The 20,038-nt window shown below is 53.3% G+C and overlaps 3 protein-coding genes across 3 annotated transcripts; 1 reads left to right on the top strand and 2 right to left on the bottom strand.

Moving 5' to 3' along the window:
* Nucleotides 1-744: 744 nt before the first annotated feature.
* On the bottom strand, nt 745-2,790 carry GLRG_10337 (AT hook domain-containing protein; the record flags this gene model as incomplete). The annotated part of the gene is made up of 1 exon (XM_008101022.1): nt 745-2,790. One exon carries the CDS (start codon nt 2,788-2,790, stop codon nt 745-747), a length of 2,046 nt encoding a protein of 681 aa, XP_008099213.1.
* Nucleotides 2,791-3,213: 423 nt separating this feature from the next.
* GLRG_10336 (uncharacterized protein) lies at nt 3,214-6,016 on the bottom strand (the record flags this gene model as incomplete). Its single annotated transcript, XM_008101021.1, has 3 exons — nt 3,214-5,354; nt 5,405-5,817; nt 5,874-6,016. 3 exons carry the CDS (start codon nt 6,014-6,016, stop codon nt 3,214-3,216), a joined length of 2,697 nt encoding a protein of 898 aa, XP_008099212.1.
* Nucleotides 6,017-8,740: 2,724 nt separating this feature from the next.
* Nucleotides 8,741-10,310, top strand: GLRG_10335 (uncharacterized protein; the record flags this gene model as incomplete). The annotated part of the gene is made up of 2 exons (XM_008101020.1): nt 8,741-9,051; nt 9,113-10,310. 2 exons carry the CDS (start codon nt 8,741-8,743, stop codon nt 10,308-10,310), a joined length of 1,509 nt encoding a protein of 502 aa, XP_008099211.1.
* Between the last annotated feature and the right edge of the window lie 9,728 nt (nt 10,311-20,038).

Raw genomic sequence — 20,038 nt, 5'->3', positions numbered from 1 at the left:
ACCGCACCTTTGCTGTCATTTTTGGTCCCCCGCTCTTCATGCCCTTGTTGATTGGCCAATCAGTCTTCCTGGCAGACCCGCTCTGCCCTACCTAGGTAGGTAGGTAGGTACTTACCCAGGTGGCACACCGCCCACCTCATGCAACATGCGGTATGCCGCCCCTCCATCCTCTCTCCCGGCCAGTTGGAATCAAGTCAATATCAACACGATGCACCTGGACTCTGTCCGGAGCTTGCCACGTGCGCCTGGCATTGCGCCTGCCCAATACTAATCCTTGAATCGTTGAGCCAGCGACAACAACAGCCATAAGATACGTCACATCCAGCTTTGCTGGTGGGCATTGGTGCTGATGCACACCTTGCTGTTGAACCTCCTCAATGCTGCCTGTCAAGCAGGGTAGTCGAGACTGCCTCTTCATCATTCACCCGTATCTGCTGTTGCCAGCGTGGTTCAAACATAGTATTGGCTGGGAAATCATCACCCTAATTTATCATCGCCGTCGTTCCACAAAGAGGAATAAACATACACCCTCGCTCTTTGACGCCTGCCGCCCATAATCCATCCGTACTGGGTATCTTGAAGAGACGAGAGAAATGGAAAGAGAAAAAAGTGGGAGGAAGAGAGAGAGAGAGAGAGTGTGTGTGTGTGAGAGAGAGAAAAGAAATGACGAGGGCAAAAACGCCGGCGAAAGCCTCCCAACACTCAGGGCTGCCGAATCATTCACCTCGACCATCAAAAGATGTGTCATTTCCTAAGTGACTTAAGCAGTGGCGCGATCCTTGACTTCCTGCTGAGCCCCACTCGATATATCGGCTTCCCCGTCGAAGAAGCAGGCATCGTCGGAGTCTTCTTTTTATCGGCTTTGCCCACCGCCTCCGCCTTAACCTGCTCATTGACGGATACGGTTTTGTCAGCCATCGCTTTCAGCTCTGGTGCCGCGATTTCTGGACCCAGTCCTTCAGAGCAGAGCTTCAACGCCGCATTGGACGCCACGGGCTGCAGCACTAGAGATCCGTCCCTCGCCTGGGGGCCGTCGCCTGTTGATGTCTCTACCACAGAGTCAACCGGATCTTGCTTCTTATCGCCCCGTCTGCCCCTGATGGATTTGGCCCTTTCGCATGGTTGCATCTCTTTCGTATGCTTCTCATCCATTGCAGTTTCGGCTTGGCTGCTATCGCTCGGGTTCGCTGCTTCTACTATAGGCTGTGCCTCAGCCTCCTGCTGCGTGCTCACTGCCGTAGCCTTATTCGTCTTCCTTGGCCGACCACGCTTCTTGGTTTGCGGCGTCCCCGCTGCCACGTCCACTGCCACGTCCGCTCCTATCAGATCCTTGGCGACATCGCACGATTCACTGGCTTGCGGCGAGACCGGGACCACTGCAGTGACGGTAGGGACGACAGCAGCTGCATGAGATTTCTTCGGCCGTCCCCTCTTCTTCGTCTTTGCTGTGCTAGCTGGCGCAGGCTCCTCAGTGGGGAGCTGCGCGGCAGGACCCATGTCAGCCACAGGCATATCCGTCTCTTCTAGGTTCTCTGCTTGGTCTTGCCAACAAGCGTCGCTACCCCTCCGTTGACTGAGGCGAGGCCTATAAGTTTCATCGAGGAAGGCAATGCCATCTGTTTCCCACTTTTCACGGCCTTCATGAGCTTCTGCTGTCTTGGGCAAACTGCAGTCGGATCTGTCCCTCTTCCGGCGGGCTGGTGCAGCAGATATGATATCAGGCGATGATTGCAACTCTACGATTGCCTCTAGATGTTGTGTTGGAAAAGAAGCCTGTTGTGTCTGCTCTGGTACTGTATCAAGAGTTGTATGATCCGCCAAGGGCACCAGCGGAAGGCCAACCACGCGCGTCTGGCTCGGCGTGGAATATGCAATGGTCGTCGCCCCGCTTGAACGAGCCGTGGCTGGCAGAGTAGAGAATGGCTGAGTGGGTACGGGTCCTTGATCCTCTGGAGATGGGTTAACTGAGTGATACTGGTACTCCAGTCGTTGACTTGCGCTCAGAGTCTGGGGCTCGATGCACAGAGAAACAGGCTTCTGGCCAGAGACCAGATCTGTAAACGAGGGTACACCGACATCGTCTGGGACCACCACCATGTCAATGTCGTCTTCTGCCGGCCCTGACGGCCCGAGGTTCTCATGCCTTGATCTTTTGATTTCATGAACAGAACCAGCATTCCTCCTTGTAGCAGGCGTGATGTCGAACGGCTGTGTCGAGCCCTGAGAAGGCATTCCAATGGCCAATGGAGAGGTTAAATCGATAGTGGTCTCCCGTTTTCGCTTAGTGTTGCTCCTGGGTGTCCTGACTGTCGCGGAAACGAAAACAGGTGCCGCTTGGTTGCCTGCCGGACTGCTGGGAACATCCCACATATCTTTCGGCATCGTACTAATCCTCCTGCCTGGCGTGGTAACTTGAGCAAGGTCTGCCACCTTTGCCTTCCCCTTCGCGCGAATGTGATCCTTAATGGGTTCGGCGATGGAAATGGGTGACGAAGCGGTTGTGGTGTCTTGTTTCACTTGCACCTTGACATGAGGAGAAATGATGTTGGGCTCGTTGAATGCAAGGGATTGGCCGGGAATCGTTGTTGTCTCAATAGCAGCCGCGCGTTGTTGCTCAGTGTAGACCTCTTGGAAGAATTTGGGATCGGTTGAGCCAGTCGCGATACTGGCAGGGTCGGAGGAACGGCTTCCGCTCGGGACTTTGGGAGTTGGCGGTTTCAAAGGGCTATCTCCCAGTTCGAAGTCGTCGTCGGAATCATCCGAATCAGCGATAACCCGGGCGAGCGCCATTGTCGAGAGGTGGCGAGAAGTTCGCGAGGTAGAAGCGTCAAGACACGCGCTTAGCAAGGGGGCGAAGTGGGAAAAGTAACGCCGTGTACGGAGTACCTGCACGGTCACCGAGGTAAACCTACCTACCCTGCAAGGTACCTAGGTAGCTGTTACCTAGGTACGGATAGTTGACGCGCTCATGCCCCTCGTAGATCATTTACGCGACATCACGTGTGATTCACGTGATCTACCACACTTGAGAGTGAGGTCTGTGCATCCCGGGTCATTGGCCCCACTACCTCCGTCCATTCGGAGCCGGGTCACCGGATAGTAGCCGAACTATTGGGGCTAGGTTCAGCGCCATCGATCTCATTAGTTTCGCATGATCTTTTATTGTAGTCTTTGGTTGTCAAAAACTGTCTAGGCATCATCGGGCCGAGAAAACTACTCGATCTCTTCTATTCTAGGCCGCTTGGTGTTGACGGATGGAAGTGACCGGTCCTGGTCGATAGTCAAGCCGGCTAGCCTGCTGATGCCTGGTTCCATGGCAGAAGGCTCTGGAGGAATCATAGACGAAATTTGCCAGGCCTCCAAGCTCTCGATGACGTCCCGAGCATGCTGTTGAACCAGGCCGTCGTTATCTGTAACGGCGACGTACTTGAGGGTCCTTGTGATATCCTCCCGGCTCTGGTCTGTCAATCCAAAGCCAAGCCTCCGACCTGATTGCTTCGCAGCATCAAGAGCGCGCACAAACCCCAATACGACCATGATAGCTGCACGACGAATGATACCTTTCTCAACTTCTCGTTCCAGTGCCAAAACGTTAATGCAGAGATCCACGGCGATTGAGACCAAGTCAGGGCCAATGCCGGAAATGTTTGTTTCAAGGCCGGTAGAGAAAACGGAGAGGGCGGATGCTCGCATACGGACGTCCTCGCTGCCTCTCTTGCTTTCCCAGCCCTCAACAATCTGAGTCAAAATTTCATGCTTGGCTTGCTCTTCTTCAGTCAGATCATCGCCAAGGTCAGGGACGTCTCCTCCCCAGGCGTCCTCTGCCTGTTTCTGTTTCATTTCCTGAAGGCGCTGTTCACGAGCCTGTTTGGCTTCTGTCTTTGGCCTGTATCCCCGTCTTCCGGCAATCGACAAAAGTGTTTCGGAAATACGCTTTGCGACATCGCCAGCAAAAGTTTCGCCGAGGCGCTCAATTACCTGAACCAAAGCCTCTCCGAATCGTAAGCGGACATCTGTCGTAGACTTCTCCTTCGCATCCAAGTAATTTTCAAGAAGCTCCAACGTGGTTGCCTTGGGATGTTTGCTGGCCAGCTGTGTGAAGAGCTTCACGACTCGAAGGTTAATGAAGTCTTCACTATCTTGGAGTAGAGAAGAAAGGAGAACAAGAGTGGCCTGCACATCTAAAACAGTGCTGTTAGAGGCCACTAGGCCAGATATGAGGTTGAGGCCTTCCGAGCGGACTGGGGGAGGATTGTCTGCTTGGGTAATGTATTCCAATGCAAGTTTATACGTCCTCCTGTCCTCAATTTGCCTTTCGGTGGGCACGAAGCCATCTTCCTCCGCAGGATCGATCGCTTCGCGATATCGAAGTAAGAGCACAAGGTTCTTCGCCGTGGGGGACACTTCTGAGCGCCTCGCTTTGCTAAGTATATCCAGCGAAGTTTCAAGATTTTGTAGAATATCAGCTTTGAGATTCGACTTTTTGAAATTCGGAGCCGTGATGATAAGATTGAGCAAGCTCAACGCCACTGCGACAATGTCATCAGGTTGGTCTTGGATGGCATTGGGGTCCAGTATTTGACAGGCAAGCTCGTGGACTTGGGTGACGCGGCTGACTAGCTTGTCCGGGATCCGCTCCAGCATCTTCTGCAGGACTGTGATCTCCAAAAGTTGCGTGATCTCGTTACCAGACACGCTGTCTTCTGCCCGAAGAAATACCTCCCGGTTCTTGGCTGAGGTCGTCGACTGAAGCCACCGACCGAGGAGTTCCAGAAAAAAAGAGGACACCTCCTCTGGTGTGCAACTAGCTGTCATAAGCCGTATGAGCGACTCGGAGCGAATCTGAATTTCGTTCCAGTCTATTTCCGGCAGCTGCGGGCCATGTCCGAGGGGGACGGCAGATATCTGAAGGCAACCGTCAGAGATTGTCTGGTATCGCCATCGGGGCGTGGTCGTCGATTCGCCTTCGTAAAGCAGGTTCTCAATAACCAAGTGCAGTTTAGAAACGGAGACGCTCAGTTTGAGAAAGGTGTGAAGCAGGGACCTTGCAGGCTTTGAGTAGCGCTCTTCAGTTTTCTGATCCCCCTTGCTCATGCAAGATATCGTCCACAACTGGGGGAGAACGGGGTCGAGAATTCTTTTGGTCTGCGCTGGGTATGGTGTGTAGTTGATCAACGAAGACATACGACGAAGGGTTACAAAGAGGTCATCCGCCTGAACCAGAACAGCCTTGTCACTAAGATCCACAACGTCGATTTCCTCTGTCTTTCCGAGAGCTGTAACGCCCACATGCTTCCGAGAAGGATTCAGATTGCGTAAGAGAGGCTCAATGAAGACATTCCAACCCGGGGACCCTAAGTCAAGGTCAGCAAGGAGACTAATATGAGGGTGATGGTTTTGTTACCGGGTGCGCCAAACTGTTTTCTGCCCAGCACTCCAAACATGATGATCTGTGCCGCAGCTTTACTGAGCTCTGCGCCTTCATTTCCATCCAGCAGCGTAATCAGTTGGGGTGCAATCCTAGAGAACCAATCTTCAGGCGGGATAGTCGCAGGTGGCGAAGTGATGATGCGAGTAACCACAGCCATGGCCTCCTGAGTAATATTGGCACCCGTTTTCTGGGGTGTGGCGGCCTCGGATGCCTTCAGAGTGCTGCTCGGATGCACTGAGAAGATGAACTCCATGGTTCCCCGAACGCCGTCAGGCCGAAGAGGAATCAGGGTCAAGATCTTCATCAGCTCTGGCCGCAGCCATGCCGGTGCAGCATTTGGCTTGATTAATGCATTCAATACAGGAAGCAAGTTCCAGGACCCATTCCTAGACCCTTTATCAGAATGCTCCGCTTGCCATCTGGCTGAGTCGCATCGACATACCCATCTATGAGATGCTGGAACTCATTTCGGGCAGCTCCTCTCGAGGCAGCGTCGGCCGTAGGATCAAACGCCCTTTTCCCGGCGTCGAGTACCTCATCGGCTAGCTTGGATTGCCGATCTCTTCCAGGCGTATTCGTTTCCATTACGGCGATGGTGTGATGTCGTTATCGTGAATGTGAAGGTTCTCTTTCCGTCTTAATAATTCCAAATGATGAGCGAAGCTTCGCGTCAGTGCGTCGGACATCACAGTATTAGGCACGGTGTCCGGCACGTTGACCGTCATCTTCGTCTGCACGTGTCTACGCGCTATGGGGCCCACAGTTGGGCTCCACGCGTCTCAACGCGTTGCTTCCCTCCCTGCTCTTTCCAGCGTGAGCTCAACCTTCTACTTCACCTTTCGACTCCCACACATACTCAACCCATCACCTTTGTTGAAAGTCGGATCTTGGCCTGTCCTGATATCCCGCATTTTCCAGAGGACAGTTCGAGATACGACATCGAAGCCCAGCTGTGGACGCCCTGTCGCGACCAAAGGAAAGCTCTCTCGCCCACACCGGCTCTATCACGCACGACACCTCCCGTTCAGTTCTCCGACTCTCATTTTCCGCGAGGAATGTCTATTGCAGACCTCTCAACGAAGGCTGCGATTTCGCGATACGTCGCATCCGAGCCTGTATCAGGACCTCGCGCTTGCCGCGGTTGGAGCTATCGCGATCTATGGTTGTCTATACCAGACAATGCAGTCTAGTTGAGAGAATGGGTTTCGGAACTTAACCCTAAGCAGCCTTTTGGTTCAAGTTTTGCGTCTGCAGTCGTCGACCCTGTCTTTTAAACCCGCACGAACTGCCGGGGAAGCGATCGCCGCTGAAAAGTGGCAAGCCTCGCCGGGAGCCGTGGTAGGTGGACTGGCAGGGAAAACATTCCAGTCACCGTCAGGTGCGCGAGAGGGGGTTGCTATGAGTCGTCTGGGTAAGAGCCTCTGGTCTGAGGCCGCTCGTCAGGACCTATCCGCTGGAACAGCACTCTGGCCAAGAGTAGGTCGCTGGGAGAAGACAGCTGTCGTGGTCTGCAGGATTGCACTGGTAACGTCCTGCTTTTCGGGGTTCTATGTCGTGCCAGTGTAAGAGGCTCGACTCTGCGTTGCTTGGTTTGGGGACAGAGCTCAGCGTCGGTCACACACAGTCAGTATCGCAGTTTCAACCCGCAATCTGCCTCAGTCTTGCCTCGCCGGCCGCACGACCAATGTTGCGAGGATTCCTAGGTCTACAAACAGAAACTTGTCGATCTGACCACATCAACCACGCTCAGCTCTCGGCTCTCTCCTTTCCGACACACGACCCCGAACTGGCTCGGCAGAGAAGAAATGCCAGTGTCAGATCCTGTAGCCAGCCAGCAATTTTCCGAGCCACACCAAGGCAACTGCCACCGGTGTGACATGCCCGCATGTGATCTGGCCAGGCGCATCAGCCTCCAGTCGTGGGTTCTGTCCCACGACATTGGGGGACGCCAAATCCTCGTTGTTCCCCCCTGTGGATCAACACTTGCCCAATGGTCTTCCGGAAACGGGACCAAAGGATGAGAGCGCGGTTTTTTGTGGATGTCTTTTGTCCGCGCGGAATGCCCTCCTTTTGCGATTTGTCGCTGGAGAGGAAACAAAAACTAGTCCAAGGAGGTCGTGCGAACCAAACAGAGTGAGCTTCTTGGTTGCTTCGGACTACACAGAACTAGGCTTCGATTCGCCGAACCTCGGATGGCGAGATATATGACGGCTGTGCTGAGTGAGCAAAGGCGACTCTGCGGGTGGCTTCGTGTCGGAGGCGGTGGCCGGCTGAACAGGTTCAAGGCGATCCTGGGACCCATCTCGTGTTGGAGTCAAAGTTTTGTGCTTGTCCGGGATCGCGGTGGGCCTGGACTGCCAGTCTCCCTCAAACCGCTCGAAGTTTGTGCGCTTGTTGGATCAAAAGGACAGGCCGTTGGAAGGTAGTCCTGGTTGTCGTCTCTCCAGAAATGGCGAGACGGCAGCCCCCTGTGGCTGGGGATAAGTCAAACCCAGATCCCCGAATACATTTGATGCAGGTGCTAACTCTTGTCTAGAACCGCGGACAACAACTTGGCTGGCGTTTCGGGGCTGAATAAGAAGACCAACACACGAATCTCCGGAGCCTAAGCAAAGTCGCACGGGGCCCAAACCCGACTGGTCTGGATCATGGCGCGGAAGGTTAACCCAAACATTCGTAATTGTGCTCACGGATAAACCTTGAAGCAGGCGCATTGTGCAAAGGGATCAAGCTGCCCAGAGCATTCCACTTGTCAACGTCGTCCACCTGTAATTATACTCTGTGCTCTGTGCCTACGTGTACACACTAAGACCCAGGCTAGACAGTCATGACCAATGTTATGCCGCCCTGCAATCGTCGGAGATATCTGGGGGAGGCAGGGGGTAGTAGCGTAGCGGCCCAGTGACCCCACTCCAGAGCTTGATTCGCTGGCCCACCATTGATCTGAAACCCACTATTGTAGCAATCCCAGTCCCAGCTCCCCCCAGCCTCTTGACGTCATTCCCGATCCCGATCCCAACCAGGAACTGGACAAACAAAGGCCATTCATAAATTAGCAGCGACGACAACAGTAAGCAAACAAAGTAACAACGTTGGCGATCGTCGTTCCACTCACTATTTCTCCCTCTTCCGTCTTCCTCTCACGACGCACGCCCCGTCCAGTACGGTGCTTGGGTCTATTCCGGTCGAACTCGGGTCGGTGGCTCCATTGTTGTAATTCTCACGTCGCGCTGTCAACGCACGAAATCGACACCATCGTCTTGCCTCCCCCCAGGTAGTCCGACTTTGCTGAGGAGACAACGATTCACCATGGCCTTGCTTCGTGTCTCCCTGCTGCCGCTGGCATTTTTGCAGCTTGTTCTTGCTGCTCCGGCCGACCCTGCTCATCCCATGATCACGCCACCACCAACCCGCGTGAAGCGAGCTCCCGATGTCACCGATGACATCGGTAATTATGTCAATAGCGTTATTAAAGGTCTGGGAAGCGATGTCTCCTCCTTCGTCGTGTCCGGCATTCCCCAGTACTTCCAGGGGTTTCCGACAGGCACCCAAGTACTCAGTTCTCTGGGAATCAACGATGGCGACCTTGCTGCACAGCCGACTCAGGCCTTGAACATCCCGTGAGTAATCAAATACTTTCGTCAGTTGCACAACACGCGTTTACTGACATGTACTGCGTAGGGCTTACGGTAATTGGACCGACGAGGGCTGGAACGTCCGCGTTCATGGCAATATCTATAAACAACCCAACATTAGCCAGTCGAAGGTTGATGACCTGGCCAATGTTTTCCTCATCGACGTCGATATTGCAGATTTGGGCCCCACCGAACAAGCCCAGGCACGAAATGTGACCAGGTCCATCTTTGTCGTTCAACAAGGCGAGCAGAACGTCACCATGAACTTTGTCAACGATGTTTCGGTGCGGCCAGGTGCGAGCGGAGGGGCCGTCAATGCGCGTGGTGGTGCCCAAACAATCAACATGCCCTACCTGACTACAGACCAGGGCGACTTTGATGCGTTTGTCAAGCTGCGCAATACTACAGGGTCGAGCGGTGGACACTTACTCCCAGGCAACGCCACGGAGTCGATACAAACCCTCAACATGTACACGAATGGTACCAATACTGGCAATGCGACAGCGTATCTAGTGCCTCCCCAGGGCATGACGATCTTGTCCGACATTGACGACATTCTGCGTGTTACCAAGATTTATGAACCCAAGGAAGGCCTCCTTAATTCCTTCGCCCGTCCTTTCACGCCTTGGATGAACATGCCCGAGATTTACGCCAATTGGTCCGCGTCCATCCCGGACTTTCACTTCCACTACTTAACCACGACTCCTGAGCAGGTGACTCGGAATTATATGGAGTTTATCTACAATACTTACCCTCTGGGTAGTTTTGATACACGCCCGCTCAACTTTTCTGATGTTCAGGCGACCCTGTCCATCCGACGGTTCCTGCTCGACAAGATTTTCCAGACCTTCCCTCAGCGAAAGTTTATCTTGGTAGCCGACACCACGAACTCGGATGTGATGAAGGCGTATCCTGCAATGTACAAAGACTACCCGGGCCAGGTCCAATGCATATTTCTGCGCAACACCAGTGCCACGGACTCTGGCAACAAGTTCCCCTACAATACGGCGGGATTCAAGGATATCCCCCAGAACAGCTACATGTTCTTTAGGGTGCCGGACGACCTGACTAATCTTGACATCGCCGGCGGGCAGTGCTACAATGCTACCATTCCACAAAATGTTACATTCAAGACGCAGGGGTTGCCATTCGGCTTGGGTAACGCGGCTGGATCTATTTCGCCCCCCACCACGTGGGCAGCAGTTGTCGGTATGATTGTAATGGGTTTGGCAGCTCTTACGTAATGCCGACAGGCTTAGCAGAGAGGTACAGAATGTATTTAGCATCTGTTTCAAGAAGTTATTAATCGTGAGCTTGATTTCTTACATCCGCTTCGCTTTCCCTACGTTGTATGCGGCAGGTGGTTATGCAGCAGGCAGTCTGATTATGCTGGGGAATGGGTTTTGGCAATGAGTACCCTGGCCTAAGGTTGAGGTGTTGCCGAAGGGCATCGTCCCTTTGTTGATGGAAATAGGCGGCCGGCTAAAGGATCTACAAGCCGTGATGTGGCTACTATCAAATACGACCTATCACGGCAAAGGGGAATACGGATAGCGTCCTGCAGCCTGACGTCCACCCACTCATACGCGGCATGCATCACAGGGATACGCCCCTCTCTCCATCGATATGAACATATTGATGGAGCGACGAGGGAGGGTTGGTTGGCCTGCCTCGCTTGGCAGGTGGAGGTGTTATGGCTGCTGCCATCCCGTTCAGAGTCATGCGGTACGTGTTCTCGGCCCGAGGAAATCTGGCTGGGAGGGCGGGAAGAGGACAGGCCTCCCGTCGGAGCGATGACTATACTGGGCGCCACCCGTTGCGACGGCGACGTTGGACCGCAGCTGTGTGTAACCGGATTAGTTACGAGTGGTAACCAATCCAATTGAATGACGGTGTCTGTGAGCCTCCTCTACCCCATTCCGAGGTAAGACTGGACGATGACAGATATCGACTGGGTACTGTACATACACTAGTTGGCGGAAGCGTGTCAAGGTTCGATGCGACAGGATGCTGTAGTCTGGAGATGCCATGTGGACCAATTAGACTAGCCCGAGATCTGACACATGAGGACGTTGACGTCCGTTATGAGGCTGAACCAGGCCTTATCAGACGAGTCGTGGTGAGGATACCCAGCTCTGATGTAGAGAGTGCGAGGTGTTTCGCAGTCGGGGGAATAGCCCGCCCGGTCTGTTGATTGTGACATTGTGCATAAACCGCAACCTGGTCACAACTCATCTGCAGACTTGCACATGACGCGGATGCCTATCAATAACCCCCGGGCTCTTCAGAGTGTTCCATACGTGACTAAATCTCAGTAACCCCCTACTGGCCCTGGTCACAATGGCGAGTCGCTTCTGGCGTGCAGTGTGTGGCAGGTGTGTGGGCGAGTCTGCTTTATCGGGGTCCTGCAGCGGATTGACGGTCTAATCATTGCTTGGAGGACCATTTGGCGGCAATGACAGAAAGCAAAGAAAAGCGTCGGAAGCCCTCAGGGTTTGGGATGGACATCCCGGAGCCGAACTCGGTTTGGCCAGGCCACATGTGTGGGCCGTGCAACTTCGCTCTTGGTAATGCTACTGGGATCATGACATGTTGTTGTTATTGGATGTTCAGATATCGTTTTCAAATTGTGCCTCTCATCTGCTCCGGGACAGCCTCCGCCTTCTCGCATGGCATGTCATCATCAGCTTATGCCAAATAACTTCCTGTGAAGTTGGCGGAACAAACATTCCGGATCATGGTTGACACTGGTGTTGGTGCTGCTGTGCCAATGACGACCCTCACCTGCGCCAATATCCGAATTCGTCTGCCGTGCTGTCTGTCGATGCTGTGTAACCGGGGGGTTTTTTTTTTTTTTTGCGGCCAAATATCGACGACTCGTGGTGAAATTTCTCTGGTGTAGGGTTATGTCGCGTAGTCGAAAATCACCTGGTAGTCACCCGTCCAATGCGCGTGTCTACAACGAGAGGAAGCCTGCAATCATGCTCTGAACCGAAGCGAGACTCACTGGACGAAGTAGCTTACATACACACACCATGCTGCAGGCTCGCTGCAACATGCAGGATAGTCCGAACAAAGTCGAGGGAGCATATCTGGGCACACTAACTGTTCCTGATATGCATCACGTAAGCTGAGGCACACGGCAAGAGCACTCGTTTCTGGTGGCGGGCGCCTTCCATTCCAGGACATCCTTGCCATGCATGTCATTGCATTTCTGCCGTCCACTTCCAGTCCGCTCCGCTGCTCATCTTCCTTTCAATTACATACCAACATCAGCGCCGCTCAAGAACACCAACATGCCATCCCGATTTGACACCCCTCCAAGTCACCCGACATCGGACGGAGCCGCCCTTGCCAGAACGCTCGTCTGAACTCCGGCATTGCTTACTCGCATTAGAGCCTTTTATTGGAGGCCCTTTCCTGCTACACATCCGACGGCTTGCCGTCGTCTCTGCCGTGCACCACACAGCAAGCATGAGGCCTGTCACGAAAATTGACCTGTTAGCCACACTTACGACCCAGACGACGGTAACCTCACCTATCCTGTCGGGTACTATCCTGGATGGAATGTGGCATATGGCAGCCCTGAGGAGGAGGAGGAAGAGGAGGAGGAGAGGGCATGCCTGATACGAACGCCAAACCGCCAAATGTGGCTTACATCCTGTGGGAAAACCACCATCCCATAATGAGCCTCAACAATCATTACTAACCGAGGCCATCCATCGCTATACCGACTTCTCGCCTATATGTCCCTTGATATACCCAACCTGCCTACCTATCTTCCAGCCACGAGGTACTTATGACCATCCTGACCCTTCGCTGCAGATCGCTGACGAGCTAATTTAGGCCATCTTTGGAGGGGGGACCGGGTGGCACAAACCTGTCGGAACCAACGCCACCATCTCGTAGGACAACGTTGACGCTTGGCAGCCTCTTTCGATCATTCCGGTGTGACATCCTTTGGTATTTTCGAGGAGATGAGCTTTGAGCCTTGAATCTTGTGCCTGCTCTTCCAGCAGTTTGAATTCCCGCTCACATGTGCCCGCGAGGTGGTTAGCACCTCGCCTTCTTCAACTTGGCCCGATGCAACGCAAACGTCGGTTTTGAAAGTCGGCATTTTCCCCTTCCTTTTTTCTACTTCTTTTTTCGCCCGTTCGATCAGTTATATGCACGTCGCCACCTTCCTTCACACCCTCCCCTTCCGGCCCTGCTGGTTGCGACTATGCCCATCGCCGGCTTGTTGGACGACACCCCCTCCATCGACTGAATTGGGCTGAATCGCAAGTTGGAACCTCTGCCAATTTATGTTGAATCGAATTCGAGGTTCAATTATCGATCCGATTGGCTGATCCCTCACCCCACGATCCTATGATAGGGTGGTGGCGATGACAACCGTAGCGCCATTCTGCTAACCCATGCCTGCCCCTGCAAGCAACTCGGTGGCGTGCGCTTCTGTGTCGGCGTTTCTTTCGCAATATTATCAACATCCGATAGCCCTCTTGCGCTGTCGGTTCCCATACGATGTGTCGTCCGCGGGAACTCAGGTCAATGATGATTCGAAGTAGAGGAACGGGTGCGACTGGTACGCTGTTTGGTTCGCCTTCAGCAACGGCATCTCGTGGCCAGGCACGTCATCATTCAAATACCGACGGCCGCATCAGCTTTCTTCTGCCTGGATGACACGAGAATCGAAGGGAGTCTCATTCCTATTTACCGATGAATACTCATGATGCAGCCAACTGACCAAACAACCTTCTCGTGCCAAAACTTCCCATGAAGACGCATATAGACTACAGGTACCGACCCAAAACTTGCCATTAATCATTGTATTGCGTGGTCCTCCTGACTATCACCTCAGTCTTAGCGCATTCTGGAACCAAATAGCCGTCTACGTGGTCGTCTATGTCATACTCAATCTCGCCAGCTCTGTGGTCTCTCGCGGCACTGTTCCTTACAGTCTTCCGCGGTTTTACAAATCCAAGGTCAAGCTTTGTTTGTTATCGAGGTCTTGAGCCCTATAGGTTGTACTGCGTGTCACATTAACATCCATTGATGTACCCGTTAACCTTGACTTTACTTACCATAACGCAATCCTCGCACCGGGCACCGTGAACGTTGACCCAGCCAGGACAGTCAACGCCATGTTTATATCTGTTGACGCAGGGGTACCGGTCCATATTGAAAACACTCGAAGGAGGATAAGAAGTCCGGTATGCTTTGAGAATGGGTTGAGAGGTTTGTGTGACTAATGTCTGTTTGCAGAGAAGTTGAAATACGGTTGACGAGTCGCAATGGGCCCTCTTTATACTTACATTACGGACTGTGGCTGCTGACCGCTGGCTACCTCTGGCTGTGCTCTGCACGCTTGCAACCGACCGGCTCAATGTTCACACAACGGGTTTCCTGCAAGATTGCATGGTAACTGCCCGCAGGTTGCTAGTTACGGAATACTCAGAAGGCACGATGGCTTTCCATAATGAACCTCCACATTACTCACTACCATACATCTGCAAAGCGTCCCTTCGGGCGTGGCCCAGGGATCGTATCCAGCTGGAAGCTCATTTAGGATTGGCTCCATGGGTAAAAGTGGCTTGCATTGACAGAAACGAGAAAAATGAAAACTGACACCAAAGTTTTATCCGTAATCGTGCAAGCCTTATCCGGTTCTCCCGGTGGAGAGTAATTCTATCCCCGTTCGGCGCCTTGCTGGCCCTTCGACCTGCCAAGTGGATACGCCAAGTTTGGTCTCAAGTCGGTTAGGTCAGAAGCCTGCAGTATGCGCCAATCTTCGAAGACATCTGGAAGGCCGGTCCTACTTTCAGGCTTGCTGCAGGATGCTGTTCTGAGCTGTCCTCAACAGCCGTGCAACACAAGACGCGTTCGGACCCCCATGAGGCTCAAAGGAGGCGTGGTGAAAAGCATCGCGGTCTGCAGGAGCCCTGTAAAGCGGGGAGTGACGGGCGAGAAGCCGGTTGATACCTAAGCTTTGGTTAAGTGAAGCATTGACAAAGCCGACAGTCGATGCCGCTTGCCTGACACGCCTGAGTATACTTGATGACAAAGTATGACCAGGAACGAATCAGGCAAGGGAATTTCACCATATCTGGAACAACCGTCAGCCAGGTGATATCTTGCTAGGCATATGGCATATTGATGAAGCGGCACGACGGGTGGAGGGGCATCGGCGGCATATTCAGTGCTTTGGTGTACATCAAGGTATCTTATCCATGGTATTCGAAATCCTGCATACTATTGCAGGCTCGCTGACCACTCAGATTCTCTCGACTAATGCAGTATTTTCCCGAAATGGTTGGCAGGTCGAGGATCCCTTGTGTTAGAACCACGCCAGTACGGTGTCCGTGTAAATGGAGTGTCGAGATGCTCGCCATCATGCACAGTTCGGGGAGGCAAGGTAAGGGCCCCTTCCCTCGAATCGAACTGGCAAGCATGCTTGAATCAAAGGCTGTAGACGTGGATTCTCCGGGACCTGTCTCATCTCTTACGGCTCTTGGCGCCTTTAAACTCTAGATTTGATGTCTTCATTATCGGCCGATATTTTCCACTGACATCCAGAAGTGCAGCCGTTCTCCAGATTGCAATGGGAGTCTTGGACTGGTTGTGCCGGTGAGACGGTCGCATTGGCCTATGGTCGCTTCGAACTGCCATTTAAGTACCACTCAGCTGGTAGACGAAGCAACCATGCTCGCTTGCTCAGGCCAGCATGTACATGCGTTTCCGTTGACACTCGACGCGGGTGGGAGTGGTCTTTGGGGAGTAGCAAACGGTCTCTGAGATCCCGCCAAGTCCGAGGTAGTGGGCAATGTACGTTGCGGCCCTTGTGCTCAACTGCCGAAGGAAGTCATCCCGCCTGCCAGACCCAAGTATCCCTTTACCCACTCCCAGTACGACCATTGGGCTTGTACAAAAAATGGCTGGCCTAATCTTTCAAGACACGTCTGCGTACTTGTTCGGTATTGAGCCTTCATGATGGCCTCGAAGATCCTCCTCGACTCAGCCATGGTATTGGTATCTCTTCCCCTTGGGTAACAAAATCGTTGTGGCCTGACCGCAGCGATGGTTAAACGCCCGTCCCGCGGCACCTCGGGCTAGCGCAGTACAGTCCAAAAGCGGACCTGTATCTACACGAGTAAAAGACACTATGCCGTCAGCCTGGGTGAATAAAATGGCAGTACAAGTGGAGGGATTCACACGTACCACAGTCAGTGGTCACTCACTCAGGGGGCAACGGACACAAGCTGCAGACGGCTTTACCCGCAGTTGTGTACAAGCGTTTCGTGTACTTTGGGGTGGATGCCACATCCTAGCGATCTGTTGTGGCTCTCTCTAGAGCGACGGGAGTTGCTTGGTGCTCTAGCGTGGAACAAGATTGTGAGAGCTTCTATCTTGTCCGGATTGAGCTTACTACACCGCAACGTATACCACCCATGATTCTCGACTTCATTTATCTGTTGGTGCGGAAACATAAGTGTTTCCTGGAAACTTGCTTGTGAAGTTAAACCACAGAGCTGCCATGCTCTAAAAACGACAGAGCTGACTTGGTACCTTTTACAGCAAGCAAGGGCACTGTACCTAGATTTATTTTGATAGGTGCAACATCAAGGCCATAAAACTGTTCTATACTTGAGACTAACTTTGAACCACAGGGGCACCGGCACAGAGCGGTCTTGGATGGTACTCGTAACGCGTGCAGAATGATGAGCCCATCCATGCATGGCAGCGGAAGCAGGCCGTGGTTGGTATCCCACGGCTTCCAGGGTTCCGCTCCCAACGAGCAAGGTCTCGTCATGTTGATGTCTAGAAAGCTCCGCGACCTAGTCCACGGGACAGACTCCAAGACGTTTGATTGGGAGATGAAGCCTAAGAGCTAACCAAGTGATGGAGCAGGGTAGCCTTGGCTAGAGCGACTAGTCTCTACGATCGTTGCTTGACTAGTGTACTTTGACACCTTACCTTGGGGCCAGAACCCAGGCTTTCCCTCTGTTCTGCTCAAGAACCTCTACGGCAAATGTGTTTGGCTTCATGCCTGCAGGAACTAGCGGCCACCCGACGGGCACTCACATTAGGTGGGTGCAGTTGGCCCGCTGTAAGAGTGGCTCAAACTGGTACTGACTGCTCAAGGCCAGCAAGTTATTCACCAAGACTAAGAAGGAAATACACACGCCAGTTGCTCGCCGAGAAAGTGAGAAAGGGGCGGGCAATATGCCTTGTGGGACGGATGACCGAGACTGCTAAGGAGAGCATCGCGGGCTGTGTCGATCGTCTCCAATCAGTCGCCTGGTCGTCCTCGTTACTGGACCGGCCCCAGCCTGGAGCTATAGCACACTGGTTATCTTTCGCCTCGACCTTTGATAAAGTTAAAATAGCGAGTGGATTCATCGACCCGTCCTGCACCCTGAACGCTACTGATTCTACACCATTTCGCCTGCCAACCAGCAATTTGAACGAATCCTTAGTGTACCGCAGCCAAACCGACCGCCTTATAGTCTTGATTCGCCAGGGCATCTTGAGTCAGGCCTGATATTGGGTCGACCCGGGAGACATGTGCCAGTGCGGCAACCGTTCCTCTTACGACTGGCCTCAAACGACATGCAGCGGGTCGGCATGGCTGACTATGAGATTCGGGGCCAATACATGTCGGCTCTGACAGGAAAGGAAGACAGGTCGTCGGGGACCATCCCGCCTGGCAGGCTAGAAGCCACCCCTTGGAAACTCCCAAGAACCCTGGCCCATCCAGGCAAAGCAAGGTCAAGAAAAGCAGGGCTGTCTTTGGGTCGTATACCGGTACACCAGTCTTGCACGTCATCGCTTGCAGGCACCATCAAGCGAATGCCCCGTTAACACACACACCACACACACACACACACACACACACACACACACACACACACACACACACACACACACCACACACAGACCCCACTGACAGCGTGCCACTCCACGATGTGGTCGGCCGCGGTTCGCCACAGTCTCGAATCTCGATCCTCGAATGCGGATAAATTATTACCAGTCTGAGTTTTACGATGCTGTGCCGTGCTATGGTATGCTCTGCTATACCGTCTGTCGACGACGCTTGCAGAGCTATGCGTCGTGTCCGGCATGTATTCGAGCGGACCCTTCCGGCACTCCCTAGAAACGGCCCAAAAGGGTGGCACAGAGAGCAAGCGTGTTGTCTTGTGACGCCAGGGCTGCTGCTCGGACATGTTGTCTATGTCCCTGTCCATGGCGGTGTGATTGGGCAGCGCATCCGAGTGTGGTCTAGTCCGAGGGCGGGGATTCGCCAGGTCGTCGACTGACATGCACTTCACCGGCGTCCTGGGATTGCCACACAGGGGACGTCCAACCAATGACCGTCGATGAGGACGTTGGCCATTCCTATTTCTTTTATCTTCTTTTCTTTTCTTTCCCTCGTACAACGGGGACGTCTCTGGACGTTGGACCAAAAGCTACGCTACTCACACTCATTCGACTTTTATTTTATTTCATTCTTTGCAAATCTAAAGCTTGAGTCACATGACTCCCCGTCGCCGTCGCCGGATCCTCATAGGATAGCCACACGGGGGGGAAGCCGCAATAAAGTCTTTACGTGTGTACAAAAACGGACATATACTCGTCCATCATTCCCCCTCCCCTGCTCCGTTGCGTCATCGTCGCTGATGAGCCGATGTCGCGATTGTAGGTAGGTTTCTCTACGTTCCTACGTCACTCTGCCCCATTACAGGCGGTGGTCTTTTTCTTTTTTCGGCCACAGAATGAATGCCTAGACCGACCCTTTTCTCTGTCCGTCTCAACTGTAATCACCAGTCTCCCCCTTGGCCCCCAAATCCCTTTGGACACTTGCATAATCTACTTTTGTTTCTTGTATGGCCGCCAGACTCGACAAGGCTAATATCAGCTTCTCTAACCTGCCAGGGACTTGCCTGGAGTCCTTTGCACCCTTATACATAATATGGTATAGGGGTCCAAGGCGCAACAGGGGGAGGGGCATGGAGAGGGGTGCGTGCGAAAGGGTCTGGACTGTTCGATTTCGGTTCCCGACCTGCACTCGCCACCACCACGGGAAACGTTGAAACGCACGCCACCCACTACCGTTCACTAATCAAGGCGTTGCTAGATGCTGATGTTTAGCAGAACGCAGCCTTCTCCGAGGCCGGATATTGCTACTCTGGCCCTTGGCGAAGTAAGGTGACCGGGCTCGGGAAACCTGCGGCCCCCCCCCCCCCCCCCCCCCGCCTGCTGCCGGATACCGCCGGATATCACGACGACCGTGGGTACGGTACCATAGTAGTACGCCGCCGCACCGCATCTACGAGCGTCGTCTCGCCCGCAGGAGAATATGTCAATTCAGACATTTATGGGAAAAGAACACCCACCTCCAGGGCCTTGTCCCAGGGCTTCGGAAGGGGAGACGCTTCTGGTCGGCCCACTGGGGCGCCTCATCCTTCGTAAGTCCTGTCTACAACTTTTCCTGTTTTTTTCAATGTGGCGGCAACAGGATGGGAATCTGCGGTCTTTTTTTTTTCTTTCTTTTTTTTTCCTTTTTTTTCTTCAACCCTCCTTCATCCCCCCCCATTTCTTACTTCTTTTCCAACTCCACTTGGCTTATTGATCCTCCTGCGTCTTTGCCTTGCCTCCCCTCCCTGTCGACTTTGAAGATTGAAAAAGATGTAGGATGACGATGAAGACAGGGGGGCCTCAGGGTCGTAGTATGAAATCTAGGAGTGATGGATGGGCAAACCGTGACCATTACATTACCAATGAAGAGATTTGCCAAGAGGTCGAGCAGGACGCCTCACCCATCGGCCAAGTGAGCGAGAACCGCTAGGCTACCAGACTAGGTAGCAAACGATGCAAACGATGTCAGCAGAGAGACAGAACCCAAGATCCACTGTGCTGGAAGACCAGGCGGTGAGGGAGAGTCCGGCCTTCCTGCCGAGAATTACCCCATGTCGTT

The sequence above is a fragment of the Colletotrichum graminicola genome (genome assembly GCF_000149035.1).
Source record: "Colletotrichum graminicola M1.001 genomic scaffold supercont1.59, whole genome shotgun sequence".
In the NCBI taxonomy this organism is placed as follows: Eukaryota; Fungi; Ascomycota; class Sordariomycetes; order Glomerellales; family Glomerellaceae; genus Colletotrichum; species Colletotrichum graminicola.
Note: the sequence above shows the minus strand (reverse complement) of the source record. Positions and strands in the feature narration are given on the sequence as shown.